Source organism: Nannospalax galili, unplaced genomic scaffold (assembly GCF_000622305.1).
Source record: "Nannospalax galili isolate Female #2095 unplaced genomic scaffold, S.galili_v1.0 scaffold675, whole genome shotgun sequence".
Taxonomy (NCBI): Eukaryota; Metazoa; Chordata; class Mammalia; order Rodentia; family Spalacidae; genus Nannospalax; species Nannospalax galili.
Genome location: NW_008337205.1, coordinates 1,508,673 through 1,527,242, shown reverse-complemented (window position 1 = coordinate 1,527,242; position 18,570 = coordinate 1,508,673). Strand labels below are relative to the sequence as shown.

Genomic DNA, 18,570 nt, shown 5'->3' with positions numbered 1-18,570 from the left:
AGGAGGAGGAGGAAGAGTGGGGGGACACTGGAGAGTTGGTTCAACATAAGGCCCTGAGTTCAGTTCCCCAAAAACCACATTAAAAAAAAAAAGCCAGGCCTGGCAGTGTATACTTGTAACCCCAGTACTGGAGAGGTGGAGACCAAGGATTCCTGGGGTTTGCTGGCTAGCTAGCCTTGCCAAATTGGTGAGCTCCAGCCAGGTTCAGTGAGAGGCCCTGTCTCAGAAAAAAAAAAAAAAAAAGGAATACAGAGAGGTGTAAAGAGGTAGAGAACAAGAGAGAAAGGGAAACACCTGGCGTCACCCTCTGGCCTACACACACACACACACACACACACACACGCACACACACAATAAAACATAATTAAGCCAGGCATGGTGGCCCACACCTTTAATCCCAGCACTCAGGAGGCAGAGGCAGACAGGAGGATCATTGTGAGATCAAGGCCAGCCTTGTCTACATAGTTCCAAACTAGCTAGTGCTACAGGGAGACCCTGTTTCAAAAAGGTTTAAAAAAAAAAAAATTAAACAGGTAAAAGAGCTGAGATCTGGTGGAGAGCATGTCTAGCATGGGTAAAATAAACCCTGGGGCTGGCAAGATGGATCGGCAGGTAAAGATACTTGTTGCCAAGCCTAATGACCTGAGTTTGACCCCCAGAAGCCACATGATAAAAGGAGTGACCCAACTCTCTCCAGTTGTCCTCTGACCTTCACATGCACACAGTGGTATGTGCATCCCCCCCCCACACCCATACTCATACATCAATCAATCAATTAATCAATAAATGTAAATAAATACAAAATTAAAAACCTAAAAGTCAAAAGGGCTAAGTTATGCTAATGTGGAGGCACACCCCTGTCATCCAAACACTTGGGAGGCTGAGGCAGGAAGAGGGTATGTTCAAGGCCAGCCTGGACGACATAAAAAGATTCTGTCTAAAAAAAAAAAAAAAGAAAGCAAATTTAACTTTTACCTTGATACACATGTCATGGAGCCTCCAGTACCTGTCTGGAAGCCAGCTCTATCTGACGTCATTACCACCCTAGTCTCCCATTTATGGAACAGTGACTGTGTGATCATAACTCAGCTCTTGGCCTCTCTGAAGGTCAGGACCAAGTTAAGTCATTCTTAGGTCTTCAGGTCCCTGCCTGACCATGACCCCCATTCTTTTTCCATTTATAGAATAGTTGCTGTGTGACCACAGCTCACCTCGAGGCCTCTCTGAGTCCAATCATTCCTACAGCTCTCAGTTTTGAAACTCTATGATATAAATAAAGCTGAAGGAAGAGTTAAGCTTGGGGTGAGTGAGATGGCTCAGCGGTTAAAGGTACTTGGTGCACATGGCTGGCGACCCAAATTGATCCCTGGATCAATTTCTACCCACATAAAGGTAGAAAGAAAGAACAGACTCCATAAAGTTGCATGTGTGTGTGTGCATACCACAAACACACACACATACACACACACACACACACACACACACACACACACACACACACACACACACACACACAGGTACGCACATACTTTTTTATAAAGTCAGTTTTGACCAGGGTGTGATGGCTCATGTCTTTAGTCCCAACACTCAGGAGGCGGGTCTCTGTAAGTTCAAGGCCAGCTAGGGCTAACTACATAGTGAGACCCTGTCTATAAATTAATTAATTAATTAAAAAGTCATTCTCAGACAAGCAAGGATTATATCAAGGAAGAGGGACAGAGCAAATTTGAATTTAACCTGAAAGTTCAAGAACAGTAACTGACTGTGGGCTAGGGAGGGCAGAAGGGACATGGGTCTGTGAAGATGGAAGAGGAAAAAGTCAGGCATGCACCCCCCAGAGAGGTTGAGACCAGACCACGTTGGCCACGATCACAAATAAACAGAAGCCAAGGCCCAGACCACTCCACCCAGCTCACTCCTAGAAAGGGCAGACACAGCTCAGCCCAAACACAAGCTATTTTCAGAACTGTGTTGTTTGGAGAGCCACCAGGCCAGAAATAGTGCAGTGAGTTAGAGTTAACAGGGATCTTGTGGGACATTGTCTTTCCCCACCCCCAGCTCTCCCAGTGAAATCACCAGGCATATGGGGGGCTGGACCCAGCATTCCAGAGAGCCTGTGTAACTACTGGCAGGAGGCACAGCCTTCTTCCCAGAGGAAGGGCCTGGAAGCTGGAATTTGACTGTAAAAGGGATTCTAGAAGGCAAAAGAAAAGGAAAGAAGGATTGAGTCAGAGGACAGAGGACAGGGAGTGAGGAGCCTTTGGGAGACACAGGGCAAAAGCTATGAGACAGAAACTAGAGGAGGAAGTGACAGATAGGGTTATCTTGAGTGACGTAGGGAAATCGGACAAAGAGGGAGGAAGAGAGACAGCTCTGAGTGAGAACAAGAACCATGCAAGAGGGAGGGTAAGCAAGAGGATAAGGGGGCAAAAAATCAAGAGGAGGGGCTGGAGAGATGGCTCAGTGGGTAAAGACACTTGCTGCCAAGCTTGGGGACATGAATTTGATCCCTGAGACCCACATGGTGGAAGGAGAACCAATTCCTCAAAGTTGTCCTCTGAATCCACACACACAAATAAATAAATGTTTTTTAAAAATATTGTTAAGAGTTGGGTCTTGAGTGATGGCTCAGTGATTAAGAGCACTGGCTGCTCTTGCAGAGGACCCAGGTCCAATTCCCAGCACCCACATGGTGGCTAACAACTATCCTTAACTCCATTTCCAAGGGATCCAACATCCCCTTCTGACCTCTGCAGGCATTGCACGACACGGGTGCAATACGTGCAGGCAATACACATATACAAATAAAATAGAATAAAATAAAATAATTAAGAGAGCCAAGAGTAAAGGAGAACCATGGCTCCTGGGGCCTTAGTAAAGCCAGCTACTACGTGAGGGAGGAAGTAGGGGTCAGTCATGGAAAATACAAGTCTGCTCCAGTTAATGAAGCACCTGCAGAGGGACCAAATGGACACGTCTTTCCCAGTTGGCTGCCCTGGAACTTCCCCAGAAATCCACAGCCCCACGTAACTCATGCTCTTATCTCTAATCCTGTGGAAAGCAGGGATGGACTTATTTCGACAGCAGGGACTTTTCTTGCTCTCCATTGAGCACTTACTTCCCTCCCTGTTACAAAAGAACCAAAAGTTGAAGAATATTAGGTCAAAGTGGTTTGGGGTTCTAGAGGAAGAAGAAAAAGAGAAAGTGACACAATGGTGTGAGTCAGGTTAGATTCTGAGAAGGGTGTCACACAGAGGTCTTAGGGAGGATGACCCCCTCCCACACACACACTGTCCAGAAATCCCACAGGAAGCTGTGTCCTGTGGGTGGAAGGCTAGCTTTTCCCCAAGTCCAAGGTCACGTAGGTAGAGAGGACAGACAAGGACCATGGCTTGTCTAGGTTCAGGACCATCTAAGCAGGTCCTGATTCAGCAAAGAAACAGAGATGGGACTGGGCATGGTGGTGCACACCTTTAATCCCAGCACTTGAGAGGCAGAGGCAGATGGATCTCTGAGATAGAGGCCAGCCTGGTCTACATAGTGAGGAAGAAAGAAGGGGAAGGAAGGAAGGAAAGAAGGGAGGGAGGGAGAAAGGGATGGAGAAAAGAAGGGAAAGGATAGAAGGAGGGAGGGATGGAGGGACGGAGGGACGGAGGGAAGAAGAAACAGAAATTGCATGAGACCTCATTCTGATAAGTTCGGCCTCGGTTTCTTTTTTTCCCCATGGATTTATTTATTTGTGTGTGTCATAGTGTACATGTGCAGGTCAGAGGACAACTTTCAGGAGTTAGTTCTCGCCTTCTACCATGTGGGTTCCAAACATTAAACTCATGTTGTCAGGCTTGGAGGTACTGAGCCATCCCATGGACGCATTGCCTCAGTTTCTAAAACCCACCTGCCAGACACCCTCAGGTCTACTCTAGTTTAGAAGTCCCATTAGGATGCTGGGTGTGGTGATGTTTGTCTGTCATCCTAGCATTTGAGGGACTGTGCTCAGGATTGTGAGGTCACCACAAGCCTGGGTTACATAGGACACTGTCTTAAAAAACAAAAACATACAAGGGCTGGAGAGATACTTCAGCGATTAAGAGTACTGACTGCTCTTGCAGAGGACCCGGTTCAATTCCCAGCACCCACATGGCAGCTAACAACTGTCTATAATTCCAGTTCCAGGGGATCCAACACCCCTCTTCTGGCCTCTTTGGGCACTGCATGCACATGGTGCACTTACATGCAGGTAAGATACTCATACACATAAAAATAAATAAATAATTTTTAAAACCACAAGCTGGGCATGGTAGTCCATGCCTATAATTCCAACACTAGGGAGGTAAATGCAGGAGGATTGCTGTGAGTTTGAGTCCAAACTGGTCCATATAGTGAGTTCTAGGCTAGTCAGGTTAGAAAGACTGTCTCTACTGTCCTTTCCACCAAGAAAAAGGAAGGAAAGAGAAAGGAAGGAAGGAAGGGAGGGAGGGAGGGAGGGAAGGAAGGAAGGAAGGAAGGAAGGAAGGAAGGAAGGAAGGAGAGAAAGAGAATAAGAAAGTTTCAAAAGTTCTCCTTCATAAGTCAAGTTTTTCCATTTCCAAAGTATCCCAAATTGATTCTCGCCCCAGTAGGAACACCTGAGTTAGGATGGAACTGGTTGCAACATGGCCAAGGCTAGTGCAGCCTTGGAAAATAGCAGGGGTCTTGATGGCAGAGACCTGGAAAGATGTGACAATGACAGTTACAAGAAGAGAGAGTAACTTAGCTACACAGAGCACCTGAGGAGAGAGGCCTACATCCAGTTGCATCCACCATTCCTTTTCCAGAATCGTTGTTGGTTAACACTCCTAACCCAGACACCCAGGTCCCTAGGTCCCTCTGACCTCTAAGGATGGAGTACAAGGTTGGGGACAAAGTTTCTACAGGTAAGAGAAGAGGACAGGGATGGACTGTGTCTTCTCCCTCAGAGAAAGCAAGAACAATTGCCTCTTTCTCCCAGATAAGTGTCCTCTCTCAGACCTTCCAAGCCACAGATGGAAAAGGAAAAAAAAGACATAAACAAACAGCAGATGGGTAAGAACATCTCTCCACTGGGTCTGTGAGCCTAACTTTCCAACTGAGGTTTCCCCTCTTTTCCTGACCTTCCCACTCCCACCTGACTCTGGAGCCAGCATGGAGATGAGAAAGCTTTCCTTCATGGTTACCCAGGGCATCTGTTTACAGAAAACCCCAAACAAATATCCCAGTGCTACCACCCACATAAGCTTCCTATGACTAGCCTGACAGCTGTATCCATGGATACTCCAATTGAACCCCATCACGTACACAAAAGATGTCAGAGTATGGACCCCAAGGTCAAGCCCCCCTCCACCACAAGATCATCTGGGACCTCTCTAACTATCCTTCCATCCACAACATTCAGGTTTGCATGGTTAAGAGCATCTAACCTTCAAAGTCACCAGCCTGGTCCTACTATGTGCTAAGCTATAATGTCCATCCTCTAAAGGACTCATCTGCAGCGGGTATAGCTCAGTGGGTAGAGTGCTTGATTAGCATGCACAAAGTCCTGGGTTTTATCCCCAGCACTGCATGAACCAGGTGTGATGCTGCACACCTGTAATTGTAGCACTTGGGACCTGGAGGCAGGAAGATCAGGAGTTCAAGGCTATCCTCAGGTACTTAATAAATTTGAGGTCAATCTGGGACTACATGAGACTCTCTCTCAAAATGAAATCTCTAAAAAAGAAACAACAGGGGCTGGAGAGATGGCTCGGCGGTTAAGAGCACTGACTGCTCTTGCTGAGGACCCAGGTTCGATTCCCAGCACCCACATGGTGGCTATGAACTGTCCTTAACTCCAGTTCCAGGGGAATCCGAAGCCCTCTTCTGACCTCCACGGCATTGCATGACATAGGTGCACTCACATACATGCAGGCAATACACTCATACACATAAAATTAAAATAATAAATAAAATATTTTAAAAAAAGAAATAACAAAAACCTTCTCTGTCAGTCATCCTAGGCAGTTCCATGCTGCCCACCCACCTCTGTTCCTTGACAAGACTTTGCCATAGCAACCCCTGGACCCATTCAGCCACCAGTGCCTCACCCAATACACCTCAAACCCCAGTCAGACAGGGCTACCAACATAAGGAGAGAGCCCTCAGGGGCACCGGGAGAGTCTGGACACGTGTGGGGAGTCAGCCGTGGTTCACAGCGGGCCTAGCAGGTACACGGCTGGGATGAAGGAAGGAACCTGGACTACTCTGTTGGGCTCAAGTCCAAGACAAATCAGAACCCAATCACAGGGCACATGCCCTCTAGTCACTGGGCAGAGACCCAAAGGAAGGGCTGGCAGACTTTCCCTGGAGGTTGACCCAATGTGCACATGGGACAGACAGCACTAGCAGAAAATGTCCAAAGAATCATTAGCTTTAAAAGAAAAACTTTTTATTGATTTATTTTTATTTTATGTATATGTTTTGCCTGCATGTATGTAAATGCACCCATGCAATGCCCATGAGAGCCAGAAGAAGGCATTCGATCACCTGGACCTGGTGTTAAGGACAGTTGTTAGCCACCATATTGATGCTGAGAACCGAACCTGGGTTCTCTGCAAGACTTCTTAACCACTGAGCCATCTCTCCAGTCCCTCATTAGAGGTTTTTTGATCAGCTTCTCCAAAGGAAAAGGGGGACACGCCAGTCGTGTTTCTGCAAACTGAGCATGAAGAGGGGGGTCCAAATACCAGTCCCTGTGGACTCTTTGGTACTGCCAGGGGCGAAGGTGACAGAACAACCAAAGATGAAGGAACAAGGGATGTTCAAGGCAGTCAAGGCAATCTGGGTTTGCTCAATCCGAGCCCCCCGTCACACATGTACACACACACACACACACACACACACACACACACACACTTGCCCCAGCAAGTCCCTGAGAGGGAGAGATGGGGGCAGGGCAGGGCAGGCAGCCCAGACAGATTTCTAAAGCCAGAAAGTGGGTGGGGTTAGAACATGAGTTCATCTATTTCCTGCCCACATCTGGTATAAAGGGAGGCAGCAGCTGCAGAGCAGAACACAGCTGGATCTGGCTGCTGCAGGGCCGAGGGCCTGCGAAGAATAAAGAAAGTCACACTCCCCTGCAGCGGGACACAGCCAGAGGGACACAGCCAGCCTGACAGCTGAGACACAGTCACCGAGCAGGGCAGTCAATCGCAAGCCACCTTTGAAAACTTCAGGTAGGAGAAAGGCAAGCTGGGTCGCTTACCTCAGGCTTTAAGGAAAGAGAATTTCCCTTCTCAGAACTCTCCATCTGTCCTCTCCACTTTTCCTATTTTTTTCTTCCACCCCTCCCTGGAACCCTGCTGCCTTGCATCCCCCTGGGCCCAACAGGGACCACAGGTGGTCCAGGAAGATGGCTACATCCCACTTCCAACAAGGACATTGACCCTCTCCGTTCCTCTCCAGCAAGATCCTCTCTCTCAACATAGCAAAGCAATTTTCTTCACTGACCAGTGATTTATAAAAACAAACAATAAGGAGTCAGGCATGGTGGTGTATACCTTTAATCCCAGCTTTCAGGAGGCAGAGGCAGGCAGGTCTCTGTGTGTTCAAGGCCAACCTGGTCTACATAGTAAGTTCAAGGACAGCCAGGGCTACATAAAACCCTGTCTTAAAAGAAAAAGAAAATCAGAATCTAGGGGTATAAATGCCTGTAACCCCAGCACTTGGAAAGATTGAAGCAGGAGGATCCTGAGTTCAAGACCAGCCTGTGTTACATAACAAGACTCTATCTTTAAAAAGAATTGTTTGGCCGGGTGTGGTGGCACATGCCTTTAATCCCAGCATTTGAGGGGCAGAGGCAGGTGAATCTCTGTGAGTTCAAGGCCAGCCTGGTCTACATAGTGAGTTCCAGGCCAGCTGTGGCTACAGGGAGACCCTGTCTCGAAAAGACCAAGAAAATAAAAGAATTGTTTGGAAGCAGAGGGGTACAGGCTCAGCATCCAATTGCATTATGAGACCTGTAGAGGCAAGCAAAGAAAGCCTAGTCCATGATTGGGGTGCCATGCCCCCCCCATTGAACAGTCTTCCAGAACCATCCATCTCTTCAGATCCTCTTCTGCTTGTCCTAGGATGTGGACATCTTCAGCATTTGTTGGCCTCACGTTGGGCCTGATTCTCCTATTTGGCGAAGGGTCTGCCTTGCACCTTCGAGACTCCCAGACAGCACGCCGGGCCACCGACTTTGGTGTTAAAGTGTTCCAGCAGGTGGTGCAGGCTTCCAAGGACCGCAATGTGGTTTTCTCCCCCTATGGGGTCTCCTCAGTGCTGGCTATGCTGCAGCTAACTACAGCAGGAGATACCAGACATCAGATCCAAGATGCGATGGGATTCAAAATCAACGGTGAGGGGCAGGGCAACCTCGGGTTGTGGGGGTCAGGAGGTACTCAGTCACGGGGGGGGGTGGCAACAGGGAGGCTGGGGGAAAGGCTGGCTCCAGCTTAGCCAAGTTCAGTCGTGCTCAGCTGCAGGCCAGGGACTAGCCATCTTCTACCCTGGGTCAGTTGGTTTTGACTTGTCTGGGGTGGTACCAGCCAATGGCCAAAGCTTATATGAACTGTGGTGACTTTGGGGTTGGGGATGTAGCTCAGCATGTAGCACAAAGCCCAGGTTCCTTCTGCAGCATCAAATGAAATTGAATATGGTGATACACTCCTATAATCCCAGCACTCTGGAGGGGGAAGCAGGAGGATCAGAAGTTCAGGGTCATCCTTGGTTACATATCAAGGCCAGCCTGGTTACATGAAACCCTGTTTTAAAAAACAGAAGGTTTGTGACCTTAACTCTTCTAAAACCTCAGTTTTATTATCAAAATAATGGGGCTAACAAAATGCCTACTGCACAGGACTGTGTAAATACTTCATAGAATTATGAACATGAATTACTTGGTAACACAATTATTATAAGGACGACTTAGGTAGGTATGGTGGTGCATACCTGTAATCCCAGCACTTGGGAGACTGAGACAGAAAGACTGTGAGTCTGAGGTCAGCCTGGGCTATATATCAAGTTCCAAGCCAGGCTGGGCTACACAGCAAGACTGTCTCAAAACAAAGCAAAAAAGCAAGCTGGGTGTGGTGGCTCATGCTTGTAATCCCAGCACTCAGGAGACAGAGACAAGTGAATCTCTGTGAGTTGGAGGCCAGCATGGTCTGTATAATGAGTTCCAGGCCAGCCAGGGATACAAAAAGAAAGAAAAAAAGAAGAGAAAGAGGGAAAAAAGAAAAGAAAATAAAGTAAAGTAAAGAAAAAAGTAGACAGATGGCTCAGCACTTAAGAGCACTGGCTGCTCTTGCAGAAAACCCAGGTGGCAGCTAACAACTGTCCATAACTCCAGTTCCAGGGGATCTTCTGGCTTCTGTGAGCATTGTACAACATGGGTACACTCATATGCAGGCAAAGTACTCAAATACATAAAATATATCAAATATTTTTTTAAGTTTGGAAAGAAATTTCCCTCCACAGATAACCCCGCCCACCGGGAGAGTCTCCTGGAGAAAGCTGGTGAGCCTGAGAGCCCTTGCCTTAGCATGAGCTTCATGTACCCTGTCCTTCCTCCCTCTGCAGAGAAGGGCACAGCCCCTGCCCTCCGTCGGCTGTCCAAACAGCTCTTGGGGCCCTGGAACCAGGGTGAGATCAGCACCACAGATACCATCTTTGTCCAGCGGGACCTGGAACTGGTCCAGGCCTTCATGCCCCACTTCTTCAGACTCTTCCGGAGGACAGTGAAGCAGGTGGACTTCTCAGAGGTGGAGAGAGCGAGATTCATCATCAATGACTGGGTGGAGAAGCACACCAAAGGTGAGCAGGCTGGGAAAGGGAATTCAGTGTCAATGGCTGTGTCTCCAGCTCCCTTTCAGCTTTGTCTTTGTGGACAGAGGGCAAGTGCTTTCCCTTTTATCCTGTGGTGCTAGGATAGGACCCAGGGCCTCATTCATGCTAGGCAAGCACTCTACCCCTGAGCCACACCCTCAGCCCCTCACTGGAGTATTCTGGGCAAGTGTTCTATCACTGAGCTATGACCCTAAACCCATAATGTTTTTCTTAATTAGGCTTTTTCATGGAGCAGTTCAGAGCTGGATATAACGGCACATGCCTGTAATCTCAGCTTTCTATAGGTGGAGACAAGCGAATCATGAGTTCCAAAGGTCAGCCTGAGCTATATACCAAGATCCTGTCTCAAAAAGAAAGGCTGGAGATAGAGGTTCAGTGGTAGAGTTCTCAATTAACATGGCCAAGAACCCAAGTTCTATTCCGAGAGAGAGAGAGAGAGAGAGAGAGAGAGAGAGAGAGAGAGAGAGAGAGAGAGAGAGAATGTGTGAACTGAAAAACTTCTTGAGACCCTTCAGAAAATGGAACAATTGAAGGAATGGCATTGATCCACTTAACCCCTCCTGATCTTTGGCCCCCTTCAATATACACCAATTGAGGACTAGGAAAGGAAGGAAACCATCTAAAAGGCTGAAAACCTAACTTCCCGATCTACTCATTTTCCCTCAGGCATGATCAAAGACTTGCTTGCAGAAGGGACCGTGGATCAGCTGACCCGCCTTGTGTTAGTGAATGCCCTGTACTTCAAAGGCCAGTGGAAGACGCCCTTTGCAGAATCCAGCACCCACCACCGCCTCTTCCACAAGTCTGATGGCAGCACAGTCTCTGTGCCCATGATGGCTCAGACCAACAAGTTCAACTACAGTAAGTCCAAGATCTACATTCCCCACATCTCCCAACTACAGACCCCCAGCAACCTACAGTGTCACCCTCAGAGGGAAGAAGATGGTGGAGATGCCCTCTAACCCCAGAACACATTCAATTTATTACAAAAAATTACTAAGCAGGAGATGCTGAGCTAATATGAATGAGGACAGGGTCAGTTCTTCTCAGGCTAAATGAAGTTGAAATCTGTATTCCCCAGATCCACATCTAACTGTCCTCTTTACCTTACCTATCTTTTGATAGGTTTCTAGTGTGCTTACCTGGAGCCAAAAAACATGCTAGGAAAAAAGGCCATGTGGAGGTTAAGAGTGAGAATTTGGGGATGGGGCTGATTAGTGGCTGGGATCAGAGAGAGGAAAGAGAAGGTCAAGAAAAAAAGACACCAAAATGGAGCTGTAGCTCAGTGGGTAGACTGCTTTCCCAGCATGCATGAAGCCCTGGATGACATCCCCAGTCCATAAACTGGGTATGGTTGTCCACATCTGTAATCCTAGCACTAGGAAGGTGGAGGCAAGAGGTTGAGAAGTTCAAGGTCATGCTTGGCTACCTAGTGAGTTTTAGGCTAGCTTGGGCTACATGAGACCCTGTCTCAAAAAAAAAAACAAAAAACATGGTGGGCTTGGAGAGATGGTTCAGTGGTTAAGAGCACTAACTGCTCTTGCAGAGGACCTGGGTTTGGTTCCCAGCACCCACATGCAGCTAACAACTGTCTATAACTTCAGTTCCAAGGGATGTGACACCCTCTTCTGGCCTCTGCAGGTATTGCATACACAGTGCACTTAACATACAGGCGAAACATTTATACACATAAAATATAAATAAGGCTGAGTGTGGTAGCCCATACCTTTAATCCCAGCACTCAGGAGGCAGAGACAAACAGATCTCTGTGAGAGGGAGGCAGCCTAGTCTACATAGTGAGTTCTAGGCCAGCTGGGGCTACAGGAAAACCCTGTCTCAAAAACCAAAATAAGGGGCTGGAGAGATGGCTCAGCAGTTAAGAGCACTGACTGCTTTTGCAGAAGACCCAGGTTCATTTCCCAGCACCCACATGGTGGCTAAAAACCATCCTTAACTCCAGTTCCAGGGGAATCCAACGCCCTCTTCTGATCGCTGCAGCACTGCATGACACGGGTGCACTTACACATATGCAGGCAATACACTCATACACATAAAATTAAAAAAATAAATAAATAAATACATATCGAATGCAATGAAGTGAGTAAAGGGCCTCAAAGTAGAAGGGAAAGCTTGGTTTCTAGAAAGAAAGGACAAGTGAACCAAGTGAAAGCCTGGGTAGGAATCCACACTAACCAGGATCATTTCCAAGGCCATCTTGATGTGTTCACAGCTGAGTTCACAACTCCAGAGGGTCACTACTATGACATCCTAGAACTGCCCTACCATGGGGAAACCCTCAGCATGTTCATCGCAGCGCCCTACGAAAAGGACGTGCCCCTCTCTGCCCTCACCAATGTTTTGGATGCCGAGCTCATCAGACAATGGAAAGGCAACATGACCAGACTGCCCCGCCTCCTTGTCCTGCCCAAGTAAGCCATCACACTTACCGCCTCTTCTGAAGTCACTGCCCCCATGTTGAATTTCCCAGATGGGTGATGCCCACAGCAAAGGGACATGTGTGGGAGGCTGGTGGGAACCCTCTAGCCTGGGTTTGATTATAGTTTCTGATGTCATCATCCTTCTGCCTGTTTCTACTGGCCAGCTGGGAACAGATTTTATACATGTTCTCACATAGACCACAAAATACCCAGAAGAGTCAAAGGAGGGGGTGTGGTGGCCCAAGCATGTAACCCAGCACTTGAGAGTCCAAAGCAAGAGAATGATGAATTCAAGGCAGCCTGGGCTGCAGAGCTGTCTCAAAAATCAGGAGGGTGGGGAGCTGGGGGTGTAGTTCAGTTGGTAGAGTGCTTAGCACGCAGGAAACCCTGGTTCCATCCCAACACTGCAGAAACCAGTAATGGCTGTGTACACCTGTAATCCTCGCACTTGGGAGGTGAAGGCAGGAGGATCATGAGTTTCAAGGTCATCCTTGGCTATGTGGTGTGTTTGAGGTCAGCCTGGACTACATGAGACCATGACTCAAAGCCCAACCTGAGCTCCTTTCTTTCTTCCATTCTCACATCAGTTTGCCCAACCCCACATAAAGGGCACATAGCTTCTGGCTGAGATTACCAAAGAATCTCTCTCTTTCTCTCTCTCTCTCCCTCCCTCCCTCCCTCCCTCCTTCTGCAGAATCAAAAGGGTGGTGACGGCTGTGGCTGGATAATTCTAGAATTACAGGGAAGCTCCCAGCCAGGCTTACCCTAAATTCCCAGATGCTGTAATGTCAGGCTTGAAGAAAGGAGAATTTTGTTTAGCTAGTGAGGCTTTTGTTCTTTCTCTCTCATCAAGATGGAAATAATGAATTGTGCTCTGGTGGGAAACAGAGGGGTAGGGGTGGGGGTCTCCCAACAGCTCACTGTGTGAGCTCTGAATAACACAGTCTGCAGACCACAGTTTTGTTCAGATACCCTTGGGAGAATGTGAACTTGTCTCCCATCCCCCAGTCAGACTGAATACAATTATGCTAAAAGTACTGTCTTATTTGAGGAAAGTCATTAGTCACAGATTTGAGGGGGTAAAGAGATTGAAGAGTGTTCATTAATATTAGAAATATCTAGCGAGGAAGGAAAAAAAAAAGCCAGACCTCTTTGCTGAACGAGGTGTCAAAGGCCTATAAATCCCAGGAGGAGATGGAGGTAGGACAATCGAGGTCAGGGCTGGGGATGTGGCTCAGTTGGTAGAGTGCTTGCCTAGCATGCAGGAAGCTCTGGGTTCCATCCCCAGCACCACATAAACCAAAAATGGCTGTGTACACCTGTAGTCCTGCACTTGGGAGGTAAAGGGAGGAGGGTCATGAGTTCAAGGTAATCTTTAGCTATGTTACATTTGAGGACAGCCTGGGCCACATGAGACCATGTCTCAAAACCAAAACCATACCACCTTCCATTTGCACATACAACTGTCCTAAAGGATACCTGATAGGGTACCAGAGAGGCCCAAGTTGTCAGCAAGAGAGGGCCAAACTATGGGTGGGGTGGGGATGGGGGAACTGGAGAGATGCTCAGCTGTTAGGAGTACTGACTACTCTTGCAGAGGACCCAGATTCGGTTCCCAGCACCCACATGGTAGTTAACAACCATCTATAACTACAGTTTAAGGGGATCCAACTCCCTCTTCTGGCTTCTGCAGGCATTGCATGTTCATGGTCTACTTACATACATGCAAGCAAAACACTCATAAACTATTAAAAAAAAAGAGAGAGAGAGAGAGAACTAAATTAAAGCTGACCCCTGCTGCTGCCTACAGGTTCTCTCTGGAGACAGAAGTTGACCTCAGGAAGCCCCTGGAGAATTTGGGCATGACTGACATGTTTAGCCCAGCCCAGGCTGACTTCACAAGCCTTTCTGGTAAGAGATATTCCCTCTTGCTTTCTTATTTCCATGGGTCAGGGGTCCCCCAGAGAAGACAAAGGAGAATCTCAGAGTGGTAGTTGATCTATTCTTTCTGTCCCCCTCTATTTCAGTCCAAGAGCAGCTGTACGTATCACAGGCACTGCAGAAAGTGAAGATTGAGGTGAACGAGAGTGGCACAGTGGCATCTTCATCCACAGGTGAGTGTCTCTCTGCCTCTCTCAGCCCACCACCTGGGACTGCAGGAAACCTAGTTCCCAGACTTAGAATACAAATGTGTCCCACTGCCCTATTGCGTAGGGACCTCTTTTCCCGTAGCACACTTCCTGTGCTGAGAACAAGCATGCTAGCATCACACTTCCCCACCTGTTTCTCAGTGTGGAAAATAGACCCACTTCCCCCTAAGACCCCGTTCCCTCTTCTGTGACTCTTGAGGTCCTGGAAAGACTCCCAAAGGAAATCCTGAGTTGTAACCACACTGGAAATGAACTTAAAAATTAGTTTATCAATAAGCTCTAAATATGTTGTGATAGTTCTTAGCCAAATCCTACAGAAAACTGCATCTCAGAGGAATTCCTTAAAATTTTATGTACTATATTCAGGAAAACAAAGAAATCACCCGAGGCCCGCATACTGGCATATGCCTCAGGAAGCTGAGGTAGAAGGATGCGAGTTCAAGAAAGCAAGACTTTGTCTTTAAAAACCAAGGAGTAGAGATGTAACTTGGTGATAGACCCCTTGCCTAGAATCCCCCAGTGAGGGGCTGAGGTGTGGCTCAGTGGTAGAGCACCTGCCTAGAATCCCCCAGTGAGGGGCTGGGGTGTGGCTCAGTGGTAGAGCACCTGCCTAGAATCCCCCAGTGACGGGCTGGGATGTGGCTCAGTGGTAAAGCACCTGCCTAGAATCCCCCAGTGACGGGCTGGGATGTGGCTCAGTGGTAAAGCACCTGCCTAGAATCCCCCAGTGACGGGCTGGGATGTGGCTCAGTGGTAAAGCACCTGCCTAGAATCCCCCAGTGACGGGCTGGGATGTGGCTCAGTGGTAAAGCACCTGCCTAGAATGCCCCAGTGAGGGGCTGGGGTGTGGCTCAGTGGTAGAGCACCTGCCTACAGTACCCCAGTAAGGGGCTGGGGTGTGGCTCAGTCGTAGAACACCTGCCTAGAATACCCTAATGAGTGACTAGGAGCAAGGCTCAGCAGTAGCACTTTTGCCTAGTAGGCACAAAGCCCTGAGTTCAGTACCAGGTTTGAAAAAAAAAAAAAAAAGCAACCTGAACACCATCACCTGGTATTGCCCTCAGATAAGACAGATGTCAATAAATTTCTTGGGGTCAGTCCAGGACCTGGTGACAATGTCTCCCACAACCTAAACACATTATCCCTTCCCTTTCAGCAATTCTGGTCTCAGGCCGCATGGCCCCTGAAGAGATCATCATGGACCGACCCTTCCTCTTTGTAGTTCGGCACAATCCTACAGGTGAGCCCAGAACCCCAAACATTCCCATCTTAATGGTATATACTAGCCCACAGTTGTTCCCCCAGGAACCTGGGTTCCATTCCGGTCCTCAGCACTCTGTCATAGCCCACACAGTGCTGGGACTCCAGTCCTAACCTAGTCAGTTGGCAGCGGTGACACACTGATGTCTCACTCGTCCTCCTCTAATCTCAGTTTATCCAATTCTCAACCTCCTAATTCTTCCACCCACAGAGACAGTGCTTTTCATGGGCCAAGTGATGGAGCCTTAGACAGAGAAAAGAGAAGTCTTCATTTGGGACAAAACTGGAGCTGCATCAGATGGGAAGAAACACTGAAGGAAAAGAATTATTGTTCTCATGGCTCTTTCAGGAAAAATAAGTTTGCCATTATCTCCCCAGAGTGGTAAATTTTCCCAACTCAGACTAGTGAAGGAAAAAGAGGACCTTTGAGTCTAACTCCCTCTCTAGAGACCCCTGTTGCACAAAGTTCTCCAACCCAGAGCCTATGTCTGCCCATCTTTCTACCCAGTCAGTCTTTGGACCTGGTACCTATCAAGACCTCAGCAGGATGGAGCCACTTGGCTTACACTCTGCCTCTGCTGCGGAGGCTGGCCGTGGGCCAAAGGAAGAAGCGTTCTTCCAGCTCAAGGTCCATTGTGGAACTGACCACCTTGCCCAGCTCAGAGGGGACAGCAGATGGAGAGATGAAATGCTCGCTCAGTGTTGAGCCTCCTCCCACCCCATCTCGCCCTCCCTTGAACAGCAGGGAGGATACCTGGGGTATGCTTGAATATTTATCATTTTATTGCCCTTGTGTGATTGTTGAGAGAAGTAGGAATGTTAAGGAAAACATTTATTTAAACTATGACACACGGTGTTCTTTTTGGGGTCTATACCCGTGGATCTCAGTTCTTTCCCTCTGACCTGCTCAGGCGATGGAACTCACACTGCCACCTAGTGGGGGCCAGAGCCCCCTGTGGCTCTTCTTCCTAGATTCTTGGCGGCCCAGGTTAAGGACCAAAAAAAAAAGATGGGATGGAAGAGAGGGGAGAGATTTGAGGGAGGGCAAAACCGTTCAAATTTTTCCAATATATTCAGGAACATAAAGACAAAAGGGGCTGCATGACCTAACAGGACAGAACTTTCTCCAATTACTGGATGACTCAGAGCCGCCCTGGTGACTCACTCCAATGTGTCATTTCCGGCTGCTGTATGTGAGCAGTAGACACGTGGGGTGGGGGGGTTGATGAAAGAGACAGCCAGCCCTGGATGAACCACCTTAGTTAGATAATCTTTTCTGAAAGCCTTCTAGCTGGGCATATGATGGGAAAACCAATTTATTGAAGAATTGCACATGGAGGTGACGTGAATGTAATCCTGCAGAAGCCCATTTTGAATCTAATACATTCTCCACCAAAAAAAAAAAAATTCTCATTCTTTGTTTTTTGGTGTTTTCTTTTTTCTTTTCTGTGTTCATTATGCACTGGACAGCCACATACCGTGTACCCACAAGGGGTCCCCAAATGTGGGGTCAAAATGTTCTTGAAATTGTGTTGGTTATGTATGCTCTTTTTCACTTTTGATATATAAACAAGTAAAAACGTTTAAAAAAACACAATAAATACAAAGACTATGCAAAAAAAAATTCTTGCCTTTGCTTTCTTTGTTTCACATGACATGGGATCAAAACACTATCGCAGGGGCTGGAGAGATGGCTCAGGATCCAAGTTTGGTTCCCAGGACTCCTATCAGTGGCTCATAAATACCTGTAACTCCAGCTTCAGGGGATGTGAGGTCCTCTTCTGACTCCATGGGCACTCACACCCACGTGGCATTTATTTACACAGACAACACACACATCATACACACTACTAACAATAAAATTAATAAAATTAAGTTAAGGAGCTAGGGATACGGTCAGTGGGTAAAAGAGCGTCCTGCCAAATCTGACAATGAACTGAGTTCAAATTCCAGAGCTCAGGTGGTAGGAGAAGAAAACCAGCTCTCACAGGTTGTCTTCTGACATCCACACATGTGATGAGCACACCCACACACAATAAACAAATGTAAATAGAATAAACCACTATTGGACAATAGGCATGATTGCACAGCCTGTGATACTAACAGAATACTAGTGCTCTGGAGGCAGAGGCAGGAGGACCTCCCAGGCAAGCTTGGGTCACAGGTAGAGAATAGTCTAGGTAACAAGAAATAACAAATAACAAACAAAATGTCTGCTGGTTTGTAGGCCTCTTGGGTGACAAGGATTGAGGTGAAACACAAGGCACAAGCCTGCGAGTAAATCCATGAGACAGAGCACCACTGCCCTGCACCAGGCACAAGGCCCAATTGACTCCTGGGAATCAACCTCAAAAGGGAAAAAGGGTGAGCTGGGGATGCGGTTCAGTGGGTTGAGTGCTTGCCTAGAATGCAGGAAGCTCTGGGTTCAATCCCCAGCACCACATAAAACGCAGCATGGTGGTGCTTGCTTACAATTCCAGTACTTGTAGGTAGAGGTAGGAGGACCTGAAGTTCAAGGTCACCTTCAGCTATATAATAAGTTGCCTGAGACTCTGCTTCAGAAAGAAGAGGAGCCAGGCATGAGCGTACACACCTTTAATCCCAGAATTTGAGAGGCAGAGGCAGGTGGATCTCTGTGAGTTTGAAGCCACCTTGTGAATTCCAGGCCAGCTAGGGCTGTAGGGAGACCCTGTCTCAAAAACAAACAAACAAACAAACAAAACCCTTGGGTTTAGGGCCATAGCTCAGTGGCAGAACCCTTGCCTAGCTTGTACAAAATTCCAAGTTAAATAAAAAAGAAAAGAAAGAAAGAAAGAAAGAAAGAAAGAAAGAAAGAAAGA

At 47.6% G+C, this 18,570-nt stretch overlaps 1 protein-coding gene across 1 annotated transcript; it reads left to right on the top strand.

Moving 5' to 3' along the window:
- The first annotated feature begins 7,054 nt into the window (after positions 1–7,054).
- On the top strand, positions 7,055–17,337 carry Serpine1 (serpin family E member 1). The gene is made up of 9 exons (XM_008832312.3): positions 7,055–7,226; positions 8,121–8,392; positions 9,616–9,849; positions 10,549–10,743; positions 12,113–12,311; positions 14,131–14,231; positions 14,348–14,434; positions 15,627–15,710; positions 15,942–17,337. Exons 2-9 carry the CDS (start codon positions 8,122–8,124, stop codon positions 15,977–15,979), a joined length of 1,209 nt encoding a protein of 402 aa, XP_008830534.1. The 5' UTR covers positions 7,055–7,226; position 8,121; the 3' UTR covers positions 15,980–17,337.
- Positions 17,338–18,570: the final 1,233 nt, after the last annotated feature.

What these genes read in the sequence shown, in the direction of transcription:
- Serpine1 (XM_008832312.3), top strand. Translation starts at nt 8,122, where the DNA reads ATGTGGACATCTTCAGCATTTGTTGGCCTCACGTTGGGCCTGATTCTC. An exon ending in GACCAACAAGTTCAACTACA is followed by an intron (nt 10,744 to 12,112) that starts GTAAGTCCAAGA and finishes ATGTGTTCACAG; the next exon opens with CTGAGTTCACAACTCCAGAG. An exon ending in CGCCTCCTTGTCCTGCCCAA is followed by an intron (nt 12,312 to 14,130) that starts GTAAGCCATCAC and finishes TGCTGCCTACAG; the next exon opens with GTTCTCTCTGGAGACAGAAG.